The sequence below is a fragment of the Aquarana catesbeiana genome, linkage group LG06 (genome assembly GCF_042186555.1).
Source record: "Aquarana catesbeiana isolate 2022-GZ linkage group LG06, ASM4218655v1, whole genome shotgun sequence".
NCBI classification, from domain to species: Eukaryota; Metazoa; Chordata; class Amphibia; order Anura; family Ranidae; genus Aquarana; species Aquarana catesbeiana.
This window is the reverse complement of record NC_133329.1, coordinates 327,220,312-327,241,986: the sequence shown is the minus strand read 5'-3', so window position 1 is coordinate 327,241,986 and position 21,675 is coordinate 327,220,312. Positions and strand designations below refer to the sequence as shown.

The 21,675-nt window shown below is 42.7% G+C and overlaps 1 protein-coding gene and 1 long non-coding RNA gene across 4 annotated transcripts in view; both read right to left on the bottom strand.

The window, feature by feature from the left end:
• Positions 1–7,590: 7,590 nt before the first annotated feature.
• LOC141146951 (uncharacterized) lies at positions 7,591–10,328 on the bottom strand. The gene is made up of 2 exons (XR_012245001.1): positions 8,428–10,328; positions 7,591–8,291 (listed from the first exon to the last, which is right to left on the bottom strand). It is a non-coding gene; the product is annotated as an uncharacterized lncRNA (long non-coding RNA).
• Positions 10,329–10,887: 559 nt separating this feature from the next.
• PRKRA (protein activator of interferon induced protein kinase EIF2AK2) overlaps positions 10,888–21,675 on the bottom strand; it is a 39,917-nt gene continuing 29,129 nt past the window's right edge. For all 3 annotated transcript variants that reach the window (XM_073633820.1, XM_073633821.1, XM_073633822.1), the window contains 2 exons: positions 13,809–13,983; positions 10,888–11,371 (listed from right to left, as the gene is read on the bottom strand). In XM_073633820.1, coding sequence (XP_073489921.1) covers positions 11,214–11,371; positions 13,809–13,983 — 333 coding nt within the window. In that variant the 3' untranslated portion in view covers positions 10,888–11,213. The remainder of the gene's footprint in view (positions 11,372–13,808; positions 13,984–21,675) is intronic.

Here is a 21,675-nt window from a genome sequence, read left to right as displayed (position 1 = left end):
TACAAGCACCTGAAATAAATACCCAGATTTCAGTTTACGTGGGTCAGATCGGAGAATGTTTGTATATTTCAGCTCTTTACGCTCCCCAAACAAACAAGCCTGTTAAAATGCGGTCTGGTTTTTAAAGGAAAACTCAAGGAAAACAGATTTTGGAAACATCTTGGCGCCTCTAATCTTGCCTATTTTAGAGCTGTATCGTCTGTTTACTATACAGTCATGAAGCTTCATTGATGCCAGATACTACATTCCATACTCTTGGTGCTGTGTTCTCCAGCTCTTGTGAAGGGTTTGTCACTTTTTTATTTGCCCTTGTCCATTTACAAACCCCCACTTGTATTTTGTGAATAGACAAAGGTGGGGGGAACCCGTTGTTTGCCCTCTTTCCTCTCAGCTCGTCCATTCACAATGCCCCTTGTAAAAGGTAGAGAGGGAAGGTAAACTGGATCCTTCACTGTATGAAAGCTCCAAAAGAGCACAGTAATATAACATCAATGAAGCAATGTTTTTTTTTTTTTTTTACAGTGATCCATAACCAGGCTATCCACCATTAAAGGTAACATCTAACTTGTGGTGTTTCCAAAAAAATTCCCTGGAGTTCTGCTTTAATAAGAAGGTTTAAAAGTGAAACCTTACAGAGACAGGAACACAATCCCTAAAATGATAATTTAACTTTCTTACCAAATGTTAGACGTGAGCTTGTATCATTTGTTGTTTTTGTGCTTTAAACTGTACAACCAATACTTTCTACTTCAGGCTGAGCCTGAATGGTAGAGAACTGAGATTTTCAAACGACAAAGAATGATACTTTTATTGTAAATAAACCCTGCATGTATATCTTCTCTGACTAGCCTGCCAATGAATGTTGCTAAAGCCTTACTAAAATACAAGCTTTGTTTCTTCCTGAAGACACATCAGGTATTGCAAAATCAGAGATTATTGGAGGAAATTTTCTATTTGACCTCTTATAAAGTCTAAACTGTAAACTTGATGATTTTCTTTTTTGCATACATTTGTCCTTACATCAATCTGCTGCTAATAACGCTTGTTCAAATAAACTTCTATGTGCACTGTTTAATTTATCAAGGCTTGCGTTTTTATTTACCACATTTTAAGTGTGCCAATTGAATTCAAGCAGACACCTTGCAATTTAAATGGAAAAAAAAAACGTAACAAGTATCCTAGAACTGAAATTCTAAAGGTAAGAATGTATTCAAGTAAACGCGTGACGGGTGAGAGAGACCTCTGCTGTTCTGTTCCGCAGGTGATTTTCTTGTTTTTGAAATGCAGACATGTTTTTTTTCTTCACTTGCTTTTTTTTTTTTTTATATACTTAAAAAAACTTTTGGATAGAGTTTGGCTTTGTTTTTTTTATAATTCCCTTGTTGAGCAGAAAGTTGCATCATACAAAAGTAGACAGAAACATAACAAATTGAGATGCACAATGATTAAAATGGATGGAAATAGTAGTTCGAGCAGCATGAGCACATTAACAGGAAAACTGGCATTTAACTAATGCAATTCCAGAAGTGTTGTAGCATTTATAGCAAACAACGCCTTTTAAAAAGTATATGGAGAAGTATGGGTAGGTGGACAAGTTACAGGAGGGCCACCCAACCAGTAGCCTGTGACCTCCTGCTCTTGGATAGTGGGTTGGCAAGTTGCCCACCCGCCATCCCAGGGCATCAGTGTTGTGAATGAAGCAGCAGCTGTGGAACAGAGCCGTAGAGCCTGTATAGTTCCGGCTTCTGTCACAAGCAGAGTTATGCCAAATGCACTCAGCCTGGTACAGGCTTCCATAACTGAATTGAATTTGAAGACCATTATTAAAAGAGGAAGTAAACGCTTTTTTTTTTTTTCCCCTGACCTGCAAAGTAAAGGCATGCTAGCACATTATGTAAAACTTGCCTGCAAACAAAGCCCTTGTTGTCACTGCTGGAGGTCATATCCCTCTTCGCCCATCTTCCTTCCGGGTCTGCAGACTCCAGCTGTGCGACAGGCCTGAGCTACGTGATGTCACTCCCGTGCATGTGTGAGGGAGCCGCCGGTCATGGCACAGGGCTCTGAACAAACCGCACGGGTGGCTGGAAGTTTACTTCCTCTTTAAAGGTAAGTTTATTACTAAAATCATAGTGTATATACGGGCTATAAGTGCTACACCTAACCACAGAATTCCCTCATACACAAGCAATATTGTCTTCTCTTAAAATGGAGGGTTTAGTAAGCATGTTTTAATGAGCATGCAGTGGAGGAACACAAGTGGTGTCCAAAAGCTTGAAGAGCTGCACCCTACTTCCATTAAGGGACGCTTTGTTGCAAGTGATTTATTCCCCCCCCCATTTCACTGGTTGGTGTATACATGTATATAATCATTTGGACTTTTGAGTATATTTTACTTTCCACACATGGTAGACTGGATTTTAATTTTTTTTTTTTTTTTTTTTTTTACTTTTGTACAGCATTTACTTTATAAATTGTTTTAACAAAACTTTTCAAGTTTATCCACAACTAAAAACCATTTTGGCTGGCGTTATGGTTTTAAAGCCACAGAAGGATACTCAGGCAGACGTTTTACTAAAAACATCCAGTTCATGGTCTTGGCTCCCCTTTTGTTTCAGTGCATTGTTTAGTCCAACAGGTATCGGTTTGCCCCTCTTTAACAACTTGAAGGTTGGTGCATTGCCAGCCTACTCTGAAGAACTTGGCTTGGGCCAAAAGGTTATACAAGTCCATCTAATTCAACCAATAGAAAAAAAAAAATGAATACTGTTGACCCCAGAGGGAGACCCAAAAAAAAAAAAAAAAACCCAATAAAGCATGATCCAATTTTGCTTGGAGGCCAAAAAGAAATAGTCCTTCCTAATCCCCCAGGAGGCAATCAGATCTTCCCTAAAGCAACTATCCCTTGTTATAAACTTTAACATTACTACTATAGGTTTGACCTATTTGCCAGATAGTTTACAAACCTGACAATGCATTTACATAAGTATAGGTCTGCCTGTTTGAGTTAATGGTTGTGTGGTCTGGACTGAAGTGGTTTTTATGATATCATTTTTAGGTTGGGTGAGGGTTAAGATTGCATCTATATCTCTATTTTTTTTTTTTTTTTGGGACTGTCTGTCCATGTGATTGAATACATTTTGAGCTAAAAACCACAGCTGTGACAGTCTGTGGTTATGGTACAGTATAAATGATAAAGGACAACCTTTTATCTTGAGCTCTGGGCTCCCAGTTTTAGCTCATTATCTTTTAAGCTTCATTCCCACGAGGTGGATGCGCTGCCACAGAGTCCACCTCTGCAGTAGATCTCTCTGTTGATTTCCACTGAGCCAGCAGATGACATTTCCCTCTGCTCACTGAGCGGGGAGGGGCTTTGCGAGCGCCACTGGTTGCTATAAAGAGATCAGACGAAAACAGATCTCACCAGATCCAATAGGGACGGATGGGAATGTAGAGCCATCTGTCTGATTTTAGTGGAGCGGACGTGTCACCGATGACATCTGTCGCTCCATAGACTAACATGGAGTGCCTGTTCAGGTCCGCCGTCAAAACTGACAGGCAGACCTGAACAGTCAACAGTGTGAAAGGGGCCTAAGACTTCTATTGGGCTTTAGCTGAATTAGGTGCAGGGCAATCAGTGCAATGATTTCACCCCTTCTCAGTTCTGATGCAATGCTTTGCAGGCACTAAGCTCCACTATAGGACTTTTTTTTTTTCCCTACAAAAAGGTAAAATACACTGCAATAGCATTGCCATTCCAAAGCCCCATAAAGATTATATCCTTAAGATAAAATGTAAGCACTGAGGGGGAGATCTACTAAAACTGGAGCAGTTCTGCATATATATATATAAAAAAAAAAAAAAAAAAAAACACCCACACAATTGACTTCCATGTTTTATTGTCAAAGCTTAACTGCATAAGCTGAAGTTAGAAGCTGATTGGCTACCATGTACAGCTGCACCAGATTTTACACGCTCCACTCTTAGTAAATCTAGAGCAGGGATATGCAATTAGCGGGCCTCCAGCTGTTGCAGCACTACAAGTCCCATGAGGCATAGCAAGACTCTGACAGCCACAAGAATGACACCCAGAGACATGATGGGACTTGTAGTTTTGCAACAGCTGGAGGTCCACCAATTGCATATCCCTGATCTAGAGGCTAGTTGCAAGACAGAAACACCTTTCATATGTTTGGGTTCCCTGTAGTTTGTTCTCCTATACTTCCAACGCTTTGTCAGCCTATTATTGTGCATTACATAGTTTTGTTTAACACACAACAACCAACCCCCATGATATCTATATTGTTCTGTATCTGTCTCCAAAATTACACCCATGCAGCTGTTTAACTATCAATCATGGGGACTATATTTAGCAATTACTTAGGCTGAAGGATTAGACTGGATGGCAAAAGCTGCTACACTCTGCAATGTCTCCAACATCCATGTCATAAACATAACATTTTGTTCTAGGCTAGGGGCCAAGCACATACTGTAGCACTACAGTCTACACAAGAAGCTAAGGCTACCGTCTCAAGATATATATTGTTCAAAAGTCAAATTGATGCCAGGCTGGTGGTTATATATACACACAGTATTTTTGTTCATATATGTATGCAAGTGACAGACTTACTCAAATTTTACAAAAAACAGTAGAACATTTACACCACGAAAAGAAACATAACACTGTTTATTGTACCTCTGATCCTTTACTGCATGTGTCAAACACAAGGCCCATGTTCCAAAGCTGGTCCTCACATCTCTACTATAGCTGTGGCAAACCCCCTTGTGTCAGCAGCAGAAAGGAGGGCAAAACTCCTCCGCCAGATCCTGTGCTTTTTTTTTTGTACAGCCATGGAAAAGCTAGTCTCTGGTCCCCCACTCCCTTCTCAGCAGTCGGCCACCCAAAAAAGACCAGAACTCCTACGCCCTTCTGTGCAGCTGCAGCACCCCCTACTCTCTGCTTCCCCTGGGATGAGCCCTTCTACAGACCCTGCACTTTCTGCTTTCCAGGAGCAGCACAAGGTAAGGAGGGGGATCTGAGGAAGAGGGTTTTCCCCTTAAAACACATCAGCCAAGCCATCACAGACACCGTCTGGTCTCCTTGCATCATTGGAGTATTCCAGCAGTCCTGGGAGGTGACTTGTTTTCACTTTGCATTGATATGCATGCATAATACGTTTCACTTTTTATCTTTTAATAAATGTTTATAATGGAATTACACCTCTCTTGTTTTCATCATCTTTCAGTATATTTGGGTGCCCATGATCCAGAGAGGACAGAAAAACCCAGGCTTTGACACACTTCTTTCTCACAAGCATAACACTTAAGTGCAGGAGAGTAACTTTCTAACACTGTCTGTAGCCTGAGCAAGTATCACCACCATGAAGTCATCATGACCCCTAATGCTACCAGCTTCATAACGTAAAGAAAGCTTTTAAGCTGTTTCCTGAGATCTTCAAGTGGTTGTAAAGCCTCAAGGTTTTTCACTTTAATGAATTTAGCCACCTACAGACCAGAATATTTCCCCCCTTAAGAACCAAGCCATTTTTGCAATACGGCACTGCATTGCTTTGACAATTGCGCAGTCATGCAACGCCGTAACCAAACAAAATTGCGTCAATTCTCGGGGAAAAAATAAAAATTTCTACATCATATTTATAATTTTTTTTTACCATTAATGGCAGCAATCAGCGATTTTTAGCGGGACTGTGACATTGCGGCAGACAGACCAGACACTTTAGTACCACTGACATTTATACATCAATCACAGATAGATCACTGGCAGGGTTAAGCGTGTTCCCTGGGAGAGGTTTCTAACCGTATGGGGGGGGGGGGGGAGAAATGGGACTGACTAGGAACAGATCTGTCTCCCCCTCTAATCACTAGGAACAGCAGATCTGTCACTTCACCACGAGTGATTTTCTGCTTGAAGCTCCAAAAACGCTCAACAAGCCAAATCCCATTCATTTCAATAGCCCGTGTTCACATCTGAGCATTCTGTCACCTAAAGCAAAATGCCTGTCGCTCAAAAAAACAATAAATAAATCAAACAGCTTATTTTAGCAGACTGGAGTAGGGCTGAAACTAATCAATTATGAAATTGATAAGCCAGTAACATAATGGGTTAAAAAAGTAAAATGAGCCCTTTATAGTACAAAGAGCAAATAATTGCTACTGTAAATATTACAGTCAGTTCTACAGTATAGACACCTTACAGTAGCGATTTGCTCTTTTTGTACTATAAAGGGCTAATTTTAGTTTTAACCCCATTATGTTACTAAACTTCTTAGACATGTTCACATCTATGCTTTATTCAGCCGCTGCGTATTTAGAAAGGGTCAGGGACTTTTTTTTTTTTTTTTTTTAAATGCAACAGTGCTTTTTTTGGTTCAATATACTTCAATGGAGAAGCTGCAGAAAAGCATATGTTTTTGCAGCAATTTGCGTTTTTTTTTTTGGCCAATTTGTTGGGCAAATAAAAAAAAAAAAAAAAACGCAAATCGCAGCAAAATCATGTACGCAAAAATCAAAACGCACAGCAAAAAGCACTGCAGAAACACATCAAAAGCAAACTGCATAGGTGTATACCGAGCCTTTTACTGGCCACACGGATCAATTTTCAGACTAGAATATTCAGACAAAAATCTTTGTACATTTGCTGAAAGAATGTTGTTTGAAATTGTCACTTTTTAAAACAAATGTAATTTTTAAACGAAAATCAAACACTGTGAAAATTCCTTTGACCAAGAAGTTTTCTATTTCCAAATTTTTCCGTCACTGTGGTTGAAAATGAACGTCGATTTGACCCCACTAACGAAAATCGAACAAACATTCTTAAAATTACTTTTTTTGAAGGAAGACTTTTTTTAGAAAAAAAATTGCTCCGAGTCTGATATTTACCAGATTCATCCTCTAATAGTATATACAGTACATCTCTTCTGTCATTCTCAGAGTGGATTAGATATTTTGCTCCCTAACCATATAGTTGGTTATTTATATTTACCACTGCATAGAGATATTTAAGAATAAATTGCCTTTTTTTAAAAACTTTACATTTTAACTAAATTATACACCACACTTTTAAGGTTATTAACCGATCAAAATAATAAAATCGGCCAACTAATCGATTATGAAAATAGTTAGTTGCAGCCCTGGACTGGAGGTAGATTGGGCCCCAAAAGACTTAAATAGGAATGGGACATGAGCGTTTTACCACGCATTTTCTGCTCAAACAGCAGCTCCCCAGCCCTAATTTCCAGCTCTCCTCCCTGTAGTGCTTTCTATTGCCTAAACAAAAATGCCCGAAGCTGTAAAACCCTTGTAACACTTCTAAAACCTTAAAAAACACCTTAAAGTCACTCAGCTCAGGTGTAAATGCAGCCTCAGACTTCATTGACAGGTGCATCTGTCCTGCAGTAATCCGTTCCTGTACTGAATCAATCAGGTTTTGCATCCCACAGACTTGTATGGATTTGAACAAGCCACATGAAGCAAACAGGCCCCAACTGTAGCCACCACTTCACATCCTAAACACAGTCAAGTTTTGGCTTTCCCAGAAAGAACACTACGCACATTCAGGTTTTATTTAAAATGTATTTTATTTTTATTTATTTTATTTTTTTTAAAAGGCCACCATTCACACACAGTTTAATTGCTAGTACATGCTATTAAAAGAGATGTCCACTCAATAGAACATGGTTTTCAATTATAGAAATGGCTGTAACTGCCCAACACAAGTTCATAGACAAGTAATGATAAATTTGCCATGCGTTTTCAGGATTCTTTTATTAAGCACAGGTTACCCAAATTCACAGGGCAGTTCAGCTATGGCCAGTAAACTTAACAGGTGAGACAAGTCTCACCAGCATGAAAAGTACAATACCTTTACACAGTGCTTGCAGACAGTTCATTTTTGACCACTTTTGCTGATAATTGCCAAGCCAAACATATCATTGCCGACCTTCCTGCTCTAAAGTTACCTGCTTACGTGTAGGATGGGGAATCTTATCGTTTCGTTTTCTGAAAGTGTGAAACCTAATGCTGTCAAATTGTATACATTGCAACAAAATGTTAGGCAAGCTGATCTTAGAGCAAGGCTAGGTAAATCACAGGATCCAGGTAGCCAATAAATTAAAAAGTTACAGTAAAAACTTCACATGCCCCAACCAAGCTCCTAAAAACTACCTATGGACTTCAAGATAAATAGAAACCAGAACTATGGGAGCTGCCACTATTAAAATGGTTGTAAACCCCTCAGATGAAAAATTAACAAAGCATATCCTTAGTACAGGGGTCTCAAACTGGCGGCCCTCCAGCTGTTGCAAAACCGTCCCATCACGACTCTCCCTGTCGGAGTCATGCTTGTATTGGTCAGCCTTGCAATAGCTGGAGGGCCGCCAGTTTGAGACCCCTGCCTTAGTGTGTACTTGCCTCAATCTATATAGCACCTACTGCCATTTGTCTGCTCTCTGCACGAGTCATTTCGAATAGTTTATGCCAACGCGCAATTCCAGGAAATGCTACCCTAGCCGGTTTAGCCCACAGCAGGTGATTGACAAACTCCGCTGTACATGTTTCTCTATGAGACTGGGGGTGTATCCATTCTCTTCACTCAGGTTTCAGATTACGCTCTGCTTCCTGTTGTGGAGTGTGACATCAGATCTCCACCCTCTGCCTTCTGGAGCTGAGAAATGCTGTGGAGAGGACTGCAGATAAACAGATACTACTTATGTAGGAGGTACCCGCTCTCACTTCCGGCATAGATCGCCTAGGCGATCCAAGCAGAGGTTCTCTACCCTCCCTGCAGTTTTCTGGAGCCTGTGGCATATCCCAGAAGACTGCTGGACCATTCAACTCGCATCCAGCTGTGAAGCCACAAGATGTCACAGCCGGGTGCCCAGTTGAAATGCCAGCACCGGGGCTAGAGTGAGAGAAGCAATGGTTTGGGTGACCACACTGCTGGATCCTGGGACAGGTGAGTGTGTTTGTTTCTTAGGTCAGCAGCTACTCGATTAAACAATGAATAAAAGCAGAAGCTGTACATAATGCCAATACTAGACACTGCCTGCATGAATGCTGGGTCCTAAAACGTTCGCCTGAATGCTCAGTTCTTACTGACCTCCGTAATACACAGAAGCATCAGCATAGATCAGGGATATGCAATTAGTGGACCTCCAGCTGTTGCAAAACTACAAGTCCCATCATGCCTCTGCCTCTGGGTGTCATACTTGTGGCTGTCAGAGTCTTGCTATGCCTCATGGGAGTTGTAGTTCTGCAACAGCTGTAGGTCCGCTAATTGCATATCCCTGGCATAGATGTTCAGGTCAGTAAGCAACTACATGCACTTCGGTGGGCACAGATCTGCTAGTAATCACTGGCCTGCATGTGTATGAGTGCACCAATGACAAGTCCACATATTATCCAAATATTCCCAAGTGTATACAAGTAACAGATCCCCGAAACTAAGTTTTTTTTTTTTTTTGTAGTAAAAAGTATTCAAGACCAAATATATTTTTCAGAATGTTTGTCACTGTGCCTCACTGTATATAGTTTGAGGGCTGTTCATGCGGTCTATCAGATAAGCAGTCCAACAGCCAATTGAAGTAGCACACATGGCAGGTGGACAGAGCTGCTGTTTTTTCTAAGAGGTAGTGGCTTAGCACAGTCAGCCTTCAATAAAGGAAATGCCGTTACTGGCTGGATTTATAGGCGAGAAACTTCACAATGGATTCAAAAAATGCAATTTGCTGAAAAAGCTTGTATACAGTGAGGCAAAACAGAATAACGGGATTAGGGATTACATACACTTAGACACCAGTATGCACACTTAGAAGTCAGGAGACACTGGACCCAATTCAGAAAGCGAATACACTAGGATGAGGGCTCATACATGCTTGTGCATTGTGGGATGACCAGCCATGACAGTCATTTGAAGGCTTGAACGTTCGTTTGAGAGCCAACATAAGCACGCTGGCAACCTTGAAGGCGAATTCATACTGCAAGGCAGAGCAGCTGCAGATCAAACAAGGTAAAATGGCAGCTTCCATTTTTGCTACCAGAGCAGTTTGTTTTCTGTGCACACGTTTATAAAATCATTTTAGGCCTGAAGATTGATAAACCCCCCAAATTATTATATATTTTCTGAAAGCAGGCACCCCAAAGAATAGTGGTAGTATTCATTTATGTTATACGATATCGCAAAGGTCTGGGAAATGCAAAATCTCAGAGAGAATACATACACGTACCCCGGGGGGAGATATATGAAAACAATTCAGTCACTAGACCGTTTTACCCGACGCCTACAAGTCAGCTTGTTAGATATACACACACACACACACACACACACACACACACACACTCACGGTGCCAAACCCCCTGCTGTTGTACGGACCTGGCAGTGAAAGGGTAAAGCAGAACCAAACCCCCCTATCCTTTACAGCTAAGGAAGCTGCCATCTTAGCCTCTGATCAACTGCCATGGTGCCACACATGATCAATTATGACACAAGCCATTTGATGGGTTGACAGTTTGGTTGAGAGCACAAAGCAACCAACAGTTATCATTCCATGGAAAGTGCTAAAGCAATGGGTTTAGTTCCTCTTTAAGTGAAAATGGGCCCCGCAGATACTTATTTTCAAAAAAGTGAGTTCTTTTCAGCCAAGTGCAATAAAATTGTAAATACAACAGCCAAGCCCAGTATAGCCAAATCTATAGGCAGCAAAACGTAACCATTCCATATTATAACTGAATTATCAGATTCTTACATAAAGCCCAGGAGCCAGAACACAGTATTTTTTTACCCAATGGCAGATCCCACACAACTAAAAACTTGTGAATAAAGGCAGATTATCGGAAAACACACATGGTAGATGAAATGCGAAAGTCAAAATCTACAATACTGAAAACGTTTATTTTAAAAAAAGTTAAAACAGTTTAGAGTGGACAGGTCCTTCAAATAATCTGTCAACCAGATATGTTCTCCTCAAATCAAGTATGCAAGTTTTTTGCAATATAATTACATTTTAAAAACAAAGAAAGAATTCATACCCCATTTGGGTTCTCAGGAACTGAAAAGCATAATAATGTGACATTTAATACTTGGGATTAATTTATCCATACACCAACATAACATGTTCACATAAGGTACCTTTAACTTTTGGTACAGCCATGTTTGTTTAAAATTATGGGAGGTAAAAGACGCAATCAGGTTAAATCTTTCATTTTCTTCCGGCCATGATTTTGAGATATTGTAAAGCATTATGGGCAGCATCATTGTGAGCGTTGCCACAAGAAAGACCTGTTCCATGGCATACAGTGACTGGACTGGTGGAGAGCTCAGCAAGACACTGGAACTGTCCATTGACGCTAAGTTCCTCTGAAAAAAAAAAAAAAAGTGAAACAAATGAATACATGTTACTCACTTGAAGACCAGGCTTTTTCTGGCACAAATGTAACATACATACATGGAATAAAATGGTAATTGTTTTTTGTCACACTGTTTCACAGGGATTTTTCAAATGCAATTGTTTTTGGAAAATATACTTTAAAAAAAATGCTTTAAAATTACACCGGCTCGTGAAATGGCGTCAACCTACGCTACTTAAAAATCTTCAGGCGAGACTTTAAAAATGTTTCTGAGTTCACCTCAAGATTTACCCCATGTTGAGCCCTACAAAATAAGGGGTGGTGTGTCTCTTAATGGCATTTGCAGCAAAAAAAAAAAAAAAAAAAAAAACAAACCTCAAAGTGTACAAAGTGGCTGAATTCTTGGAATTCAGCTTTAACTTCGAGGTCAGAATTACAGAACTTCTCTCTCATTTCAGCTTTCTTTTAGCTGCCCTAATCACCAAGGATTCTATCAGCAAGATGTCTACTCCAGAGAGTTACAAGCTCTGCCAATTTCAGTCTCAGACCTGCTGTTCTACACTACAAAGTATAAAATGCAGACAACACCTCTATGCAAATGTCATAGGCAGCCAGGTAAATCAATTTCAGCATGTTTTTAACCACTAGACGACCAGCCACCGCAGTTATACTGTGGCAGGTTGGCTCGCCTGGCCAAATCACCGTAGGTATACGTTGGCCGCTTTAAGACCACTAGGGGGGGGCGCGCACGCCGCCGGGGCTGCACAGGCCGCCTGTGGCATGACGACAGAGCCAATGCGAATGCCCGGTGGCCACAACATTCGCTGGGCACCCGCGATCACTCGAGGTATAATGGAAATCTGTCAATGTAAACAGATCTGTGTTGTCAGGGGTGAGGAGACAACTGTTGTTCATACCAAGTATGAACAGCAATATGTTGTCTCCTTCAGGCAGTCCCCTCCCCCCAGTTAGAATCGCTGAGTAGGACACACATTTAACCCCTTAACCCCTTCCCTGCCAGTGACATTTATACAGTATTCAGTGGCTGTGATCACTATAAATGTCAACGGTCCCAAGTAGTGTGTCAAAAGTGTCCGATCTGTCTGCCGCAATGTCACAGTCCCAACCCCCCCCCCCCAATCACAGATTGCCGCTATTACTAGTAAGAATTTAAAAAAAGCCATAATTATATCCCCCTTTTGTAGACACTATAACTTGCGCAAACCAATCAATATATGTTTACTCAGATTTTCTTTAGCAAAAATATGAATACATATCGGCCTAAACTGAGGAAGAAATTTGTTTATATTTTTTGGGGGGGGGGGGATTATAGCAAAAAAGAAATTGTTTTTCTCAAAATTGTCACCCTTTGTTTATAGCACAAAAAATAAAAACCGCAGACGTGATAAAATACCACCAAAAGAAAGCTCCATTTGTGGGGGAAAAAAAAAATCAATTTTGTTTGGGTACAACATTGCACGACCACGCAATTGTCAGTTAAAGCGACGCAGTGCCACATCGCAAGAAATGGTCTGGTCATTAAGGGGGCAAATCCTGCCGGGGCTGAAGTGGTTAAAGTGATTGTAAAGGCAGAAGGCTTTATCTTAATGCATCTCATGCATTAAGATAAAAAGCCTTCTGTGAGCAGCAGCAGCCGTTCCCCCCCCCAAATTCTTACCAGAGATCCATTTAGATGTAGCAATGTTGCAGGAGTTTCTCGACTGCCCGGGACTCCCTCATTGGCTGAGACAGCCATTGGCTCCCAAAGTCAGTCAATAAGGAGAGAAAGGGGACGGGGTGGGCTGCATCTCCATGTCTGAATGTACACGGAGCTGTGGCTCGGCTCAGGTGCCCCCATATCAAGCAGCTTGCTGTGGGGGCACTCAACAGGAGGGAGGGGCCAGAAGCACCAAAGGTATGACCCAAGAAGAGGATGTGGGCTGCTCTGTGCAAAACCACTGCACAGAGCAGGTAAGTATAACTTTTTAGTAAAAAAAAAAAAAAAAAAAAAAAAAAAAATTTACAATCACTTCTAACTGGTGAAATATTTTTGTTCTCCCCATCTGGGCATTAAAATAGAGGTATTACTCACTACAGCTGTCTGCCCATGCCTCATACAGGCAGGATCAAACTGCGAGGACTCTCACCAGCACCCTTGCAGTTCATTGAGAACTACAAGCTGTTGGCCACAGAGGTCGATGGTAGAGATACAGTAGTTCATTAATTCACAGAACTCTGAATGAACAAGGGCGTGTGGGCGGAGCCTCGCCCGGCCGTGCCACTTTTAAATTGTGAGAGCATTCCGGGAGAAGAACCCATACCTGTCATCACAGGGAGAGGCAGGAGCTGGAACATGTTACACCCTAAATATGGGTGGAACATGTAACATTCCAAAAAGGTAAACTTAAGGTAAGAGACATTCATACATAATATATCAAAACACTTACCAATATCCAAGTAGGATACACGAATGTCTTGCTCTTCTGCCACCTCTGTCAACATTGTCACATAATCTGTGTTGGGAATACTTAGCGGGCTTCTTTTCAGCAGGTTTATTTTCTCTCCAGATGAATTTTTCAGGTTGTCCCAGGTACAACCAGTGTTATTCACAATCCCCTTTTTCTGTAATGATCAAAAAGCATTCAACATTAAACCCCAGTCTTTTCTGCAAATTTCTTTAAAGTATCCAACAAAGCAGTGCAAGACAAAACAGCAGTAACGTCTCCCAAAAAAAAAAAAAACAAAAAAAAAAAACAACACCCCATGTATACAAGTTTGTACAGGGCGTATAGAAAGAATCTAGAGTGCAAGGGCACAAACAAAATTACCCAATTCCAGTAAGAGAAGTTGTCAAATGTGAAGAGGTCCAACCAGTGCAAACAGTAAGCTTAGGGATAGGGAGAATACCCCAAGTACTGGCTATGAGCCGCAGGGGCCGGATACCAGCCACAATACGTTCCAAGTCAGATACCCAATTTTCATAGATAAAAAAAAAAAAAAAAAAGGAGGGGTGGTTTTGGAGAGAAGGTGCTATGCTGGCGTGCATGTGTCAGTAGGAAGGCCAGAAAAATGTCAATCCTCAGAACAGTTTTCCAGTAGGTCCTTACCCTCAGAAGTAGATGAACATGTTCCAGTAGAACCATGTTTTTGTATACTGCGCCTGTGATTAGCGCAGTGCCGACTTCCTGGCGTGCTCTGCACGTGGGCTGTGCAAACACACTGGAGCTCATCCTTACTGAGAGGATATACAAGACTTACAAACTAGGGAGGGACCACAGCTTGCAGGACCTTTGCCAAAAGCCTGATCATTTGCTGACAGAAGATCCAGTCTGTAATGACAGACAAAACGTTAGGCAACTTGACTGCTGTTTGTAAGCTGCCTTACAAATTTGATTTGTGGTGGCACCAGCTTTTTCTCCCCATGCAGTGGCTTGAGCCCTGGTAGAATGTGCTCGAATTCCCGGCGGGGGTAGATGGTCCCAACAGAGTAGGCTGCCAGAATAGCAGATTTAAGACATCTAGCAATTGACACCTTTGATGCTTGGTGGCCCTTTTTTTCCGGGAAAAAAGTACAAAGAGTCCGAAGACCTAAAATCCTTTGTTGTAAAATCCAGGTAATGTAATAGCGTTCTTCTTGCATCCAAATTGTGAAATTGCCCCCCCCAAAGGGTTTGAGCAAAAGTTTGGTAGGATGATCTCCTGCGACCTGTTGTGAACCGGTACTACTTTTGGTAAAAACCCCAGATCTGTTTTAAGTATAATCCTATCTGGGTAGATGGATAAGAAAGGTTCTTTAACCGATATAATTAGTGAACTGCACGCTCTCTTTGCCAATATGATTGCAACTAGAAATAAAGCCTAAAAAAAAAAATCTTGTGACCAAGGGCTCAGAAGAGACTGGTCTCTCCAGAAAACTCCCAATGCAGCCACTTGCTGGCTGCAAGGCCCTTGTCTGCACCATCTTGTAGGAATTCCAATACTGAAACCAAATTTTCTACAGTTCTATTTGTCGGACACCAGGAGTTGTAGACCTTCCAATATTTGGCATAAATATTTCTAGTTACTGTCTTTCTACTGGAAAGTAAAGTGGTTACTAAGGGTTCTGACAGACCTTTGTCCCTTAACTGCTCCTCAGATACCAGGCGGTGGAGGCTTAGTCTGGCCACATCCGGGTGATGTATTGGACCCTGCAGAAGTAAATCTTGTCGGAGAGGCAGCTGCCAAAAACGTTTTGACTGCCATCTGCAGAATGGTGGTAAACCAAGCTCTTTTTTGGCCAGAATGGAGTAATCAGGGTTACCGACACCTTTTTCCTTTTGCATTTTCCTCAATACTAACAGAATTAGCTAGAATGGGGGAAAGGCGTAACCCAGATAAAAGTTCCAAAGGATATGCCAAAGCATCTATGTCACAAGACATGTTTCTGTGAATGGAAAAGAAAAGCAGGAGCTGTACATTTTCTTCTGACACAAACAAGTCCTCTTGTGGATGTGGCCCCAGGTTCTGGTGACCAATGCAAAAACTTCTGGATTCAAGCTCCATTCCACCTCCTGAATCCATCTCCTGCTCAGAAAATCTGCCACTACGTTTAGTGTGCCCTTGAGGTGGGCTGCAAATGATTTTCCGACCACTTTAGGATCTTTGATGTCCGCTACTGAAGAGTTTTGCTTCTTGTGCCTCCCTGCTTGTTCAGGTAGGCTATGGTAGTGGCATTGTCTGATAGAATCTAGACATGGAACCCTTGAAAGTAGGGTTGTCCCGATACCACTTTTTTACTCGCTGATACCGATACTTTTTTTTTAATGTCATGTGACAGTTTAACTGATGGGCACTGATAGGTGGCACTGACTGATGGCTAGCACTGACTGATGGGCACTGATAGGTGGCACTGACTGATGGGCACTGATAGACGGCACTTATGGGCACTAATAGGTGGCACTGACAGGTGGCTGGCACTGATGGCACTGATAGACAGCATTAATGGGCACTGATAGGTGGCACCGACAAGTGGCTGGCTTTAATTATTGCAGGCTGACGTTCAGGCTGGAAATAAAATCTACTCAGTTTAACCCTCACTATGCTAATTTAGATGACTGGTAGACTAATGGGTGATTATTATTTATACTAGAGGATAATGTTTTTCTGTTCTAATTTCCTAATTTCCTTTTTTCAGTCATTATCTTATAATATTTTATTTCTCTTATCTGTCACTATATATTTTTCATCAAATTGGTAGTTGAGTGCTGATATTATTACACTACAATTTAAAAAGTAAACTCAGCTTCAAGCTGTCACAGCGAGGTACAAGGGAGCAGACGACACGCCCCCTTCACACACGCCCCCTTGTAATGTGTCTTATTACACAGGCTGACTCCGCCCGCCCTCTCCGTCCACACGCTGACTCCGCCCGCCCTCTCCGTCCACACGCTGACTCCGCCCGCCCTCTCCGTCCACACGCTGACTCCGCCCGCCCTCTCCGTCCACACGCTGACTCCGCCCGCCCTCTCCGTCCACACGCTGACTCCGCCGATGCCTTATCCAACCAGGTATCGGATAAGGCATCGGGAGCATTTATGCGAGTACAAGTACTCGCGCAAATGCTTGGTATCGGTCCCGATACTAGTATCGGGACAACCCTACTTGAAAGGATTGGAGAGAAGGCATCCAAAACTAAGGCGACTGCCCTTAGTTCCCTCCAATTTGAGGAATTTTGCCTTGGACCATTCTCCCTGTGCCAAGTCCTGATCCAAGTGGGCACCCCCATCCCCACACGCTGGTATTCGTCATCACCACTTTTTCTATTGGGAATGACCATAGTAGGCCTTTTGACAGAATTGCTTGATTTCTCCACCAAAGCAATCGTTTGACTCTGGTGGGAATCTTTACCCTTGTGTCCAGAGATTCCATCCTGTGGTTCCATACCTTTAGGAGGAAACTCTGGAGAGGTCTGAAATGTAGCCTTGCCCACTGAATGGCTGGCATAGTCAAGGTTAAAGTTCCTAGGGCTGACATAACCCTTCTGACTGACATCTCCCGATTTGTCTGTAGCATAGCTATAATATTTTGGACTTTGATTTTTTTTTTTCTGGAAGAAAAATTCTTTGCGCCACTGAGCTTATTTGGTAATTGTACTTGCAGAGCCAGATTGAAGTTTGCCTTTTGAACATTCACAATTCATCCCAAGGCTTCTAAATGACTGCAGGCCTTGCCCCGGTCTTTTACAATTTCTCCCTGGAAGGGGCAAAGAGCAGGTTGTCCAGGTACAGGATTACTGCGACCCCCTGAAAGGGGAGAGGTGCGAGGGCTTCTGCCATCACCTTTGTAAATATTCTCGGAGCAAAAGAAGAAAGGCTGAAGGGCCTTGAACTGCAGGTGCAGCACCTAGTTCCCCATGTTGATCACCATCCTTAGGAATCTTTGAGACTGAGGGGCTATAGGGATGTGCAGATGGCATTGATCAACCTACGAGAGGCCTATGAAACACTTCTTGGTCAATAGGTTTCTGACTGTGAAGGGTCCATACGAAACCTCTCGTATAGGACTGATTTGGTTAGTGGTTTCAAAGTTGAGGATTGAGTGAACACTTCAGTTTTTTTTATCACCACAAATATATGGGAATAGAATCCCTGATGACGTTCCCCCAATGGTACCCAAGTCACAACCCCTTGTTGCATCCAATCCTTTAACAGGTTCTTCATAGCTAGGGCCTTTGTTGCATCTCTTGGTAGGTTTGTTAAAAAGTACCTTTCTGGAGGGTGATCTGAAAATTCTATTTTGTAACAGCATGCTCAGAATATACTGGTTTTCCGTCATGCTTGCCGAATAGGGGAGGAAATTTAGAAGCCTTGATCCCACTTAAGAGGCTGTCATTGTGTTTTGCTGATTGACGTAGGAGGATGGAAAAGGACATTTCCTTTGCCTTTTCCCCTCTGGGCTGACCAATTTTTCTGTCTCTTGATGATTGTAACTTTGTTCCTAAGCCCCTTGAGGACCCAAAAAAAAAAAAAAAAAAAATCCCACACGTTTAACTGGCTTTTTCTTCTTGATAGGAAATGACTTATCTGCAGTTCTGTCAAGAACTGAATCCAAATCAGGGCCGAATAATAAGTCCCCCAAGAATGGGACCCCACAAAGCTTGTTTTTGGATGCCGCATCTCCCAGACAGGTTTTTAACCACAGCGCCCTTCTAACCGAGTTAGTTAGGGCTGCGGCTTATGCTGACATCCTAATAGATTCTGCTGATGCGTCTGAAACATAAGCTACAGCTGCTGACAAAGTCGTAAAGGAAGCGAGAATTTCTTGCTTGGGAGAATCCGCTATTATATGGGCTTTAAGCTGATTCACTCAATATTCCATATTTCTAGAGACACAAGTAGTTGCCAGGGTTGCCCATAATAGATTGTCAAGGCCACTTAAGCTGTTGATCCAGATTTTTATCCATGGGGTCCTTTAAAATCCCCATGTCCTTAAATGCCAGATCAGTTGATCTAAACCTGAGAAAAGGCTGCATCGCGTTTTGGAACTTTATTCCAAAGTGCCGCTGGGTCTTCATCGAATGGGAACCTCCTTTTATGGGCCCTTGGGAAGAAAGGCTCTTTCTGGTTGAGCCCATTCTTTAATTGTCTCAGTGATTACTGCGTGGACCAGAAAAGCTGAGTTAGACTTACCGGTAACTCCTTTTCTGAGAGTCTTCCAGGACAGCCCATGAGAGCTTGGGCTCCTCCTACCAGGACAGGAAACACGTCACCCCCACCAGATAAAAGGGCGGTCCTCCAGGCCCATGTCAGTATTCTCAAGAACCGTAGGACCCTGCAAAACATATGCATAATACACATAACTTCAGACAATACCGGGTGGGAATCCGGCTGTCCTGGAAGACTCTCAGAAAAGGAGTTACCGGTAAGTCTAACTCAGCTTTTCTCCAAGTGTCTTCCAGAACAGCCCATGAGACGATGAGCCAGAACTTACCAGTCTAGGGAGGGACAACTGCCTGAAGGACCTTACGACCAAACGCCTGCTCCTGAGCTGATAGGAGATCCAGGCGATAATGTTTAATGAAGGTCGATTAACTGGACCAAGTGGCAGCCCTGCAAATTTGTTCTGGTGAGGCACCAGCCCTCTCAGCCCAAGACGTAGACAAGGCTCTAGTTGAGTGCGCAGTAACAAAAGGTGTAGGGACCTCCCTAATTTTGTAAGCTTCCAAGATGGCTTGCTTTATCCATCTAGCCAATGTGGCTTTAGATGCACTATTCCCCTTGTGAACTCCAGAAAAGAGGACAAACAAGGCATCAGTTTTCCTAAAGGTCTTCGTGACCTCAAGATAGACCAAGAGAATCCTTCTTACATCTAGAAAACTAAATTTTCTTTCTAAGTCGCCCTGTGGCGAACTACAAAAGGTTGGCAATACAATGTTTTGAGATCGGTGGAATGTACTTGCCACCTTGGGCAAAAAACCTGGATCGGTTCGTAACACAACTCGATCCTCAAAAATCGTGAGGAAGGGCTCCCTAACTGATAGGGCCTGCAACTCACTTACCCTACGAGCTGAGGTAACAGCTATAAGGAACACAGTTTTTAATGTAAGTAATTTAACTGACATACTTTCCAGAGGTTCAAACGGAAATTCTACCAGAGTTTGAAGTACTAGGGACAGATCCCACGTTGGACAACTTCTCACTACTACTGGTCTGGCCCTAGAGATAGATTTGAAAAATCTGGCTATAGTGGGATTTTCCAGGAGAGAAAACTGGAGGAACACACTAATAGCTGCCGCCTGTACCTTTAAGGTACTAACAGAAAGACCTTTGTCGACACCCTCTTGGAAAAATTCCAAAATAGACGGAATATCATGAGTTAATCTATCATTTTCAGATAACCATGAGTTAAACCTTTTCCAAACTTTGGAATATATGACTCTAGTAACTGGCTTCCTGCAATTAACAAGAGTCCTGACTACTATGTCAGAGAACCCTTGGGCGCTCAGTATCTTTTCTTCAGATACCAGGCCGTCAAGTTTAAGGAAACCACCTGAGGGTGTGATACTGGACCGTGCAATAATAGGTCTTCCCTTTTCGGAAGACTCCACGGAGGCTCTGAAACCAGAGACTGTAGCAGGGAAAACCATGGCCTCTTGGGCCAAAACGGGGCAATCAGAATCAGATCTGTCTCTTCCAGCCGAAACTTCCGGAGGACTTCTGGAATCAGCCTGATTGGCGGAAAGGCATAACATAGGCCTGGAGGCCACGGGTTCGCCAGAGCATCGATCCCCAAGGCTTGGTCTGCCGGGTTCATGGAAAAGAATCTCCGTCTTGCGGTTGTTTCGATTTGCGAACAAATCCGCTACCGGATAACCCCATCTCTTGGTGAGGTCTGCAAAGACTTCGGGATGAAGGGACCAGTTGTCTCGGTCTATCCTGTGACGGCTGAGATAATCTGCCAGGCAATTGTTTTTCCCCTTCAGGTGTACAGCAGAAATGGAGGCTAGATTCCCCTCTGCCCATGAAAGGATCTCCTGGGCAATGGACTGAAGCCTCCAGCTTCTCGTGCCTCCCTGCTTGTTGATATACGCGACTGTCGCTATATTGTCTGACAGGATTTGGAGGTTGTGACCCCTGATCTCCATCTGAAAAGACTGGAGGGCTCTCTGGACTGCAAGCAGCTCTCCTTGATTGGATGAGGCCCTTGCCTCCTCTGGGGACCACTCTCCTTGTGCTACTGCATTGCTGAGGTGGGCCCCCCATCCCCAGGAACTCGCATCCGTGGTAATCCTTCGGGAAATGGGAAAGGACCATGGGAGACCTCCTGCTAGGTGCTGACCAGCTCTCCACCACCACAGGCTTCTTTTTATCCTGTCGGGAAGCCAGATCCTTGACTCCAGGGACCTTACGTCCCCGTCCCAGTTTCTTAAAAGAAACCTTTATAACGGACGCTGACGGAGTCTCGCCCATGGTACTGCGGGAAAACATGAGGTCATAAGACCGACTGCCCTCGACACCTGTCTCAGAGACCGACTGGTTGGTCTGCAATGTTGACATAGTCTGGAACACTTTGGTAATCTTCTGAGGAAGAAAAACTCTTTGGTTCACGGAGCAAAAATCGTAACCCAGATAAGTTACTTTCTGGGCCGGAATCAAGGACGATTTTTCTTTGTTTATTAGCCAGCCTAGGGACTGTAAGAAGTCCTGTACAGCCTGGAGATCTTCCAACAGCCTTTGGTATGATTTTGCCACTATTAGGAGGTCGTCTAAGTAAGGGATAACCGTTATTGCCTTTAATCTTAGAGGAGCCAGCACTTCCCCCAACACCTTCGTAAAG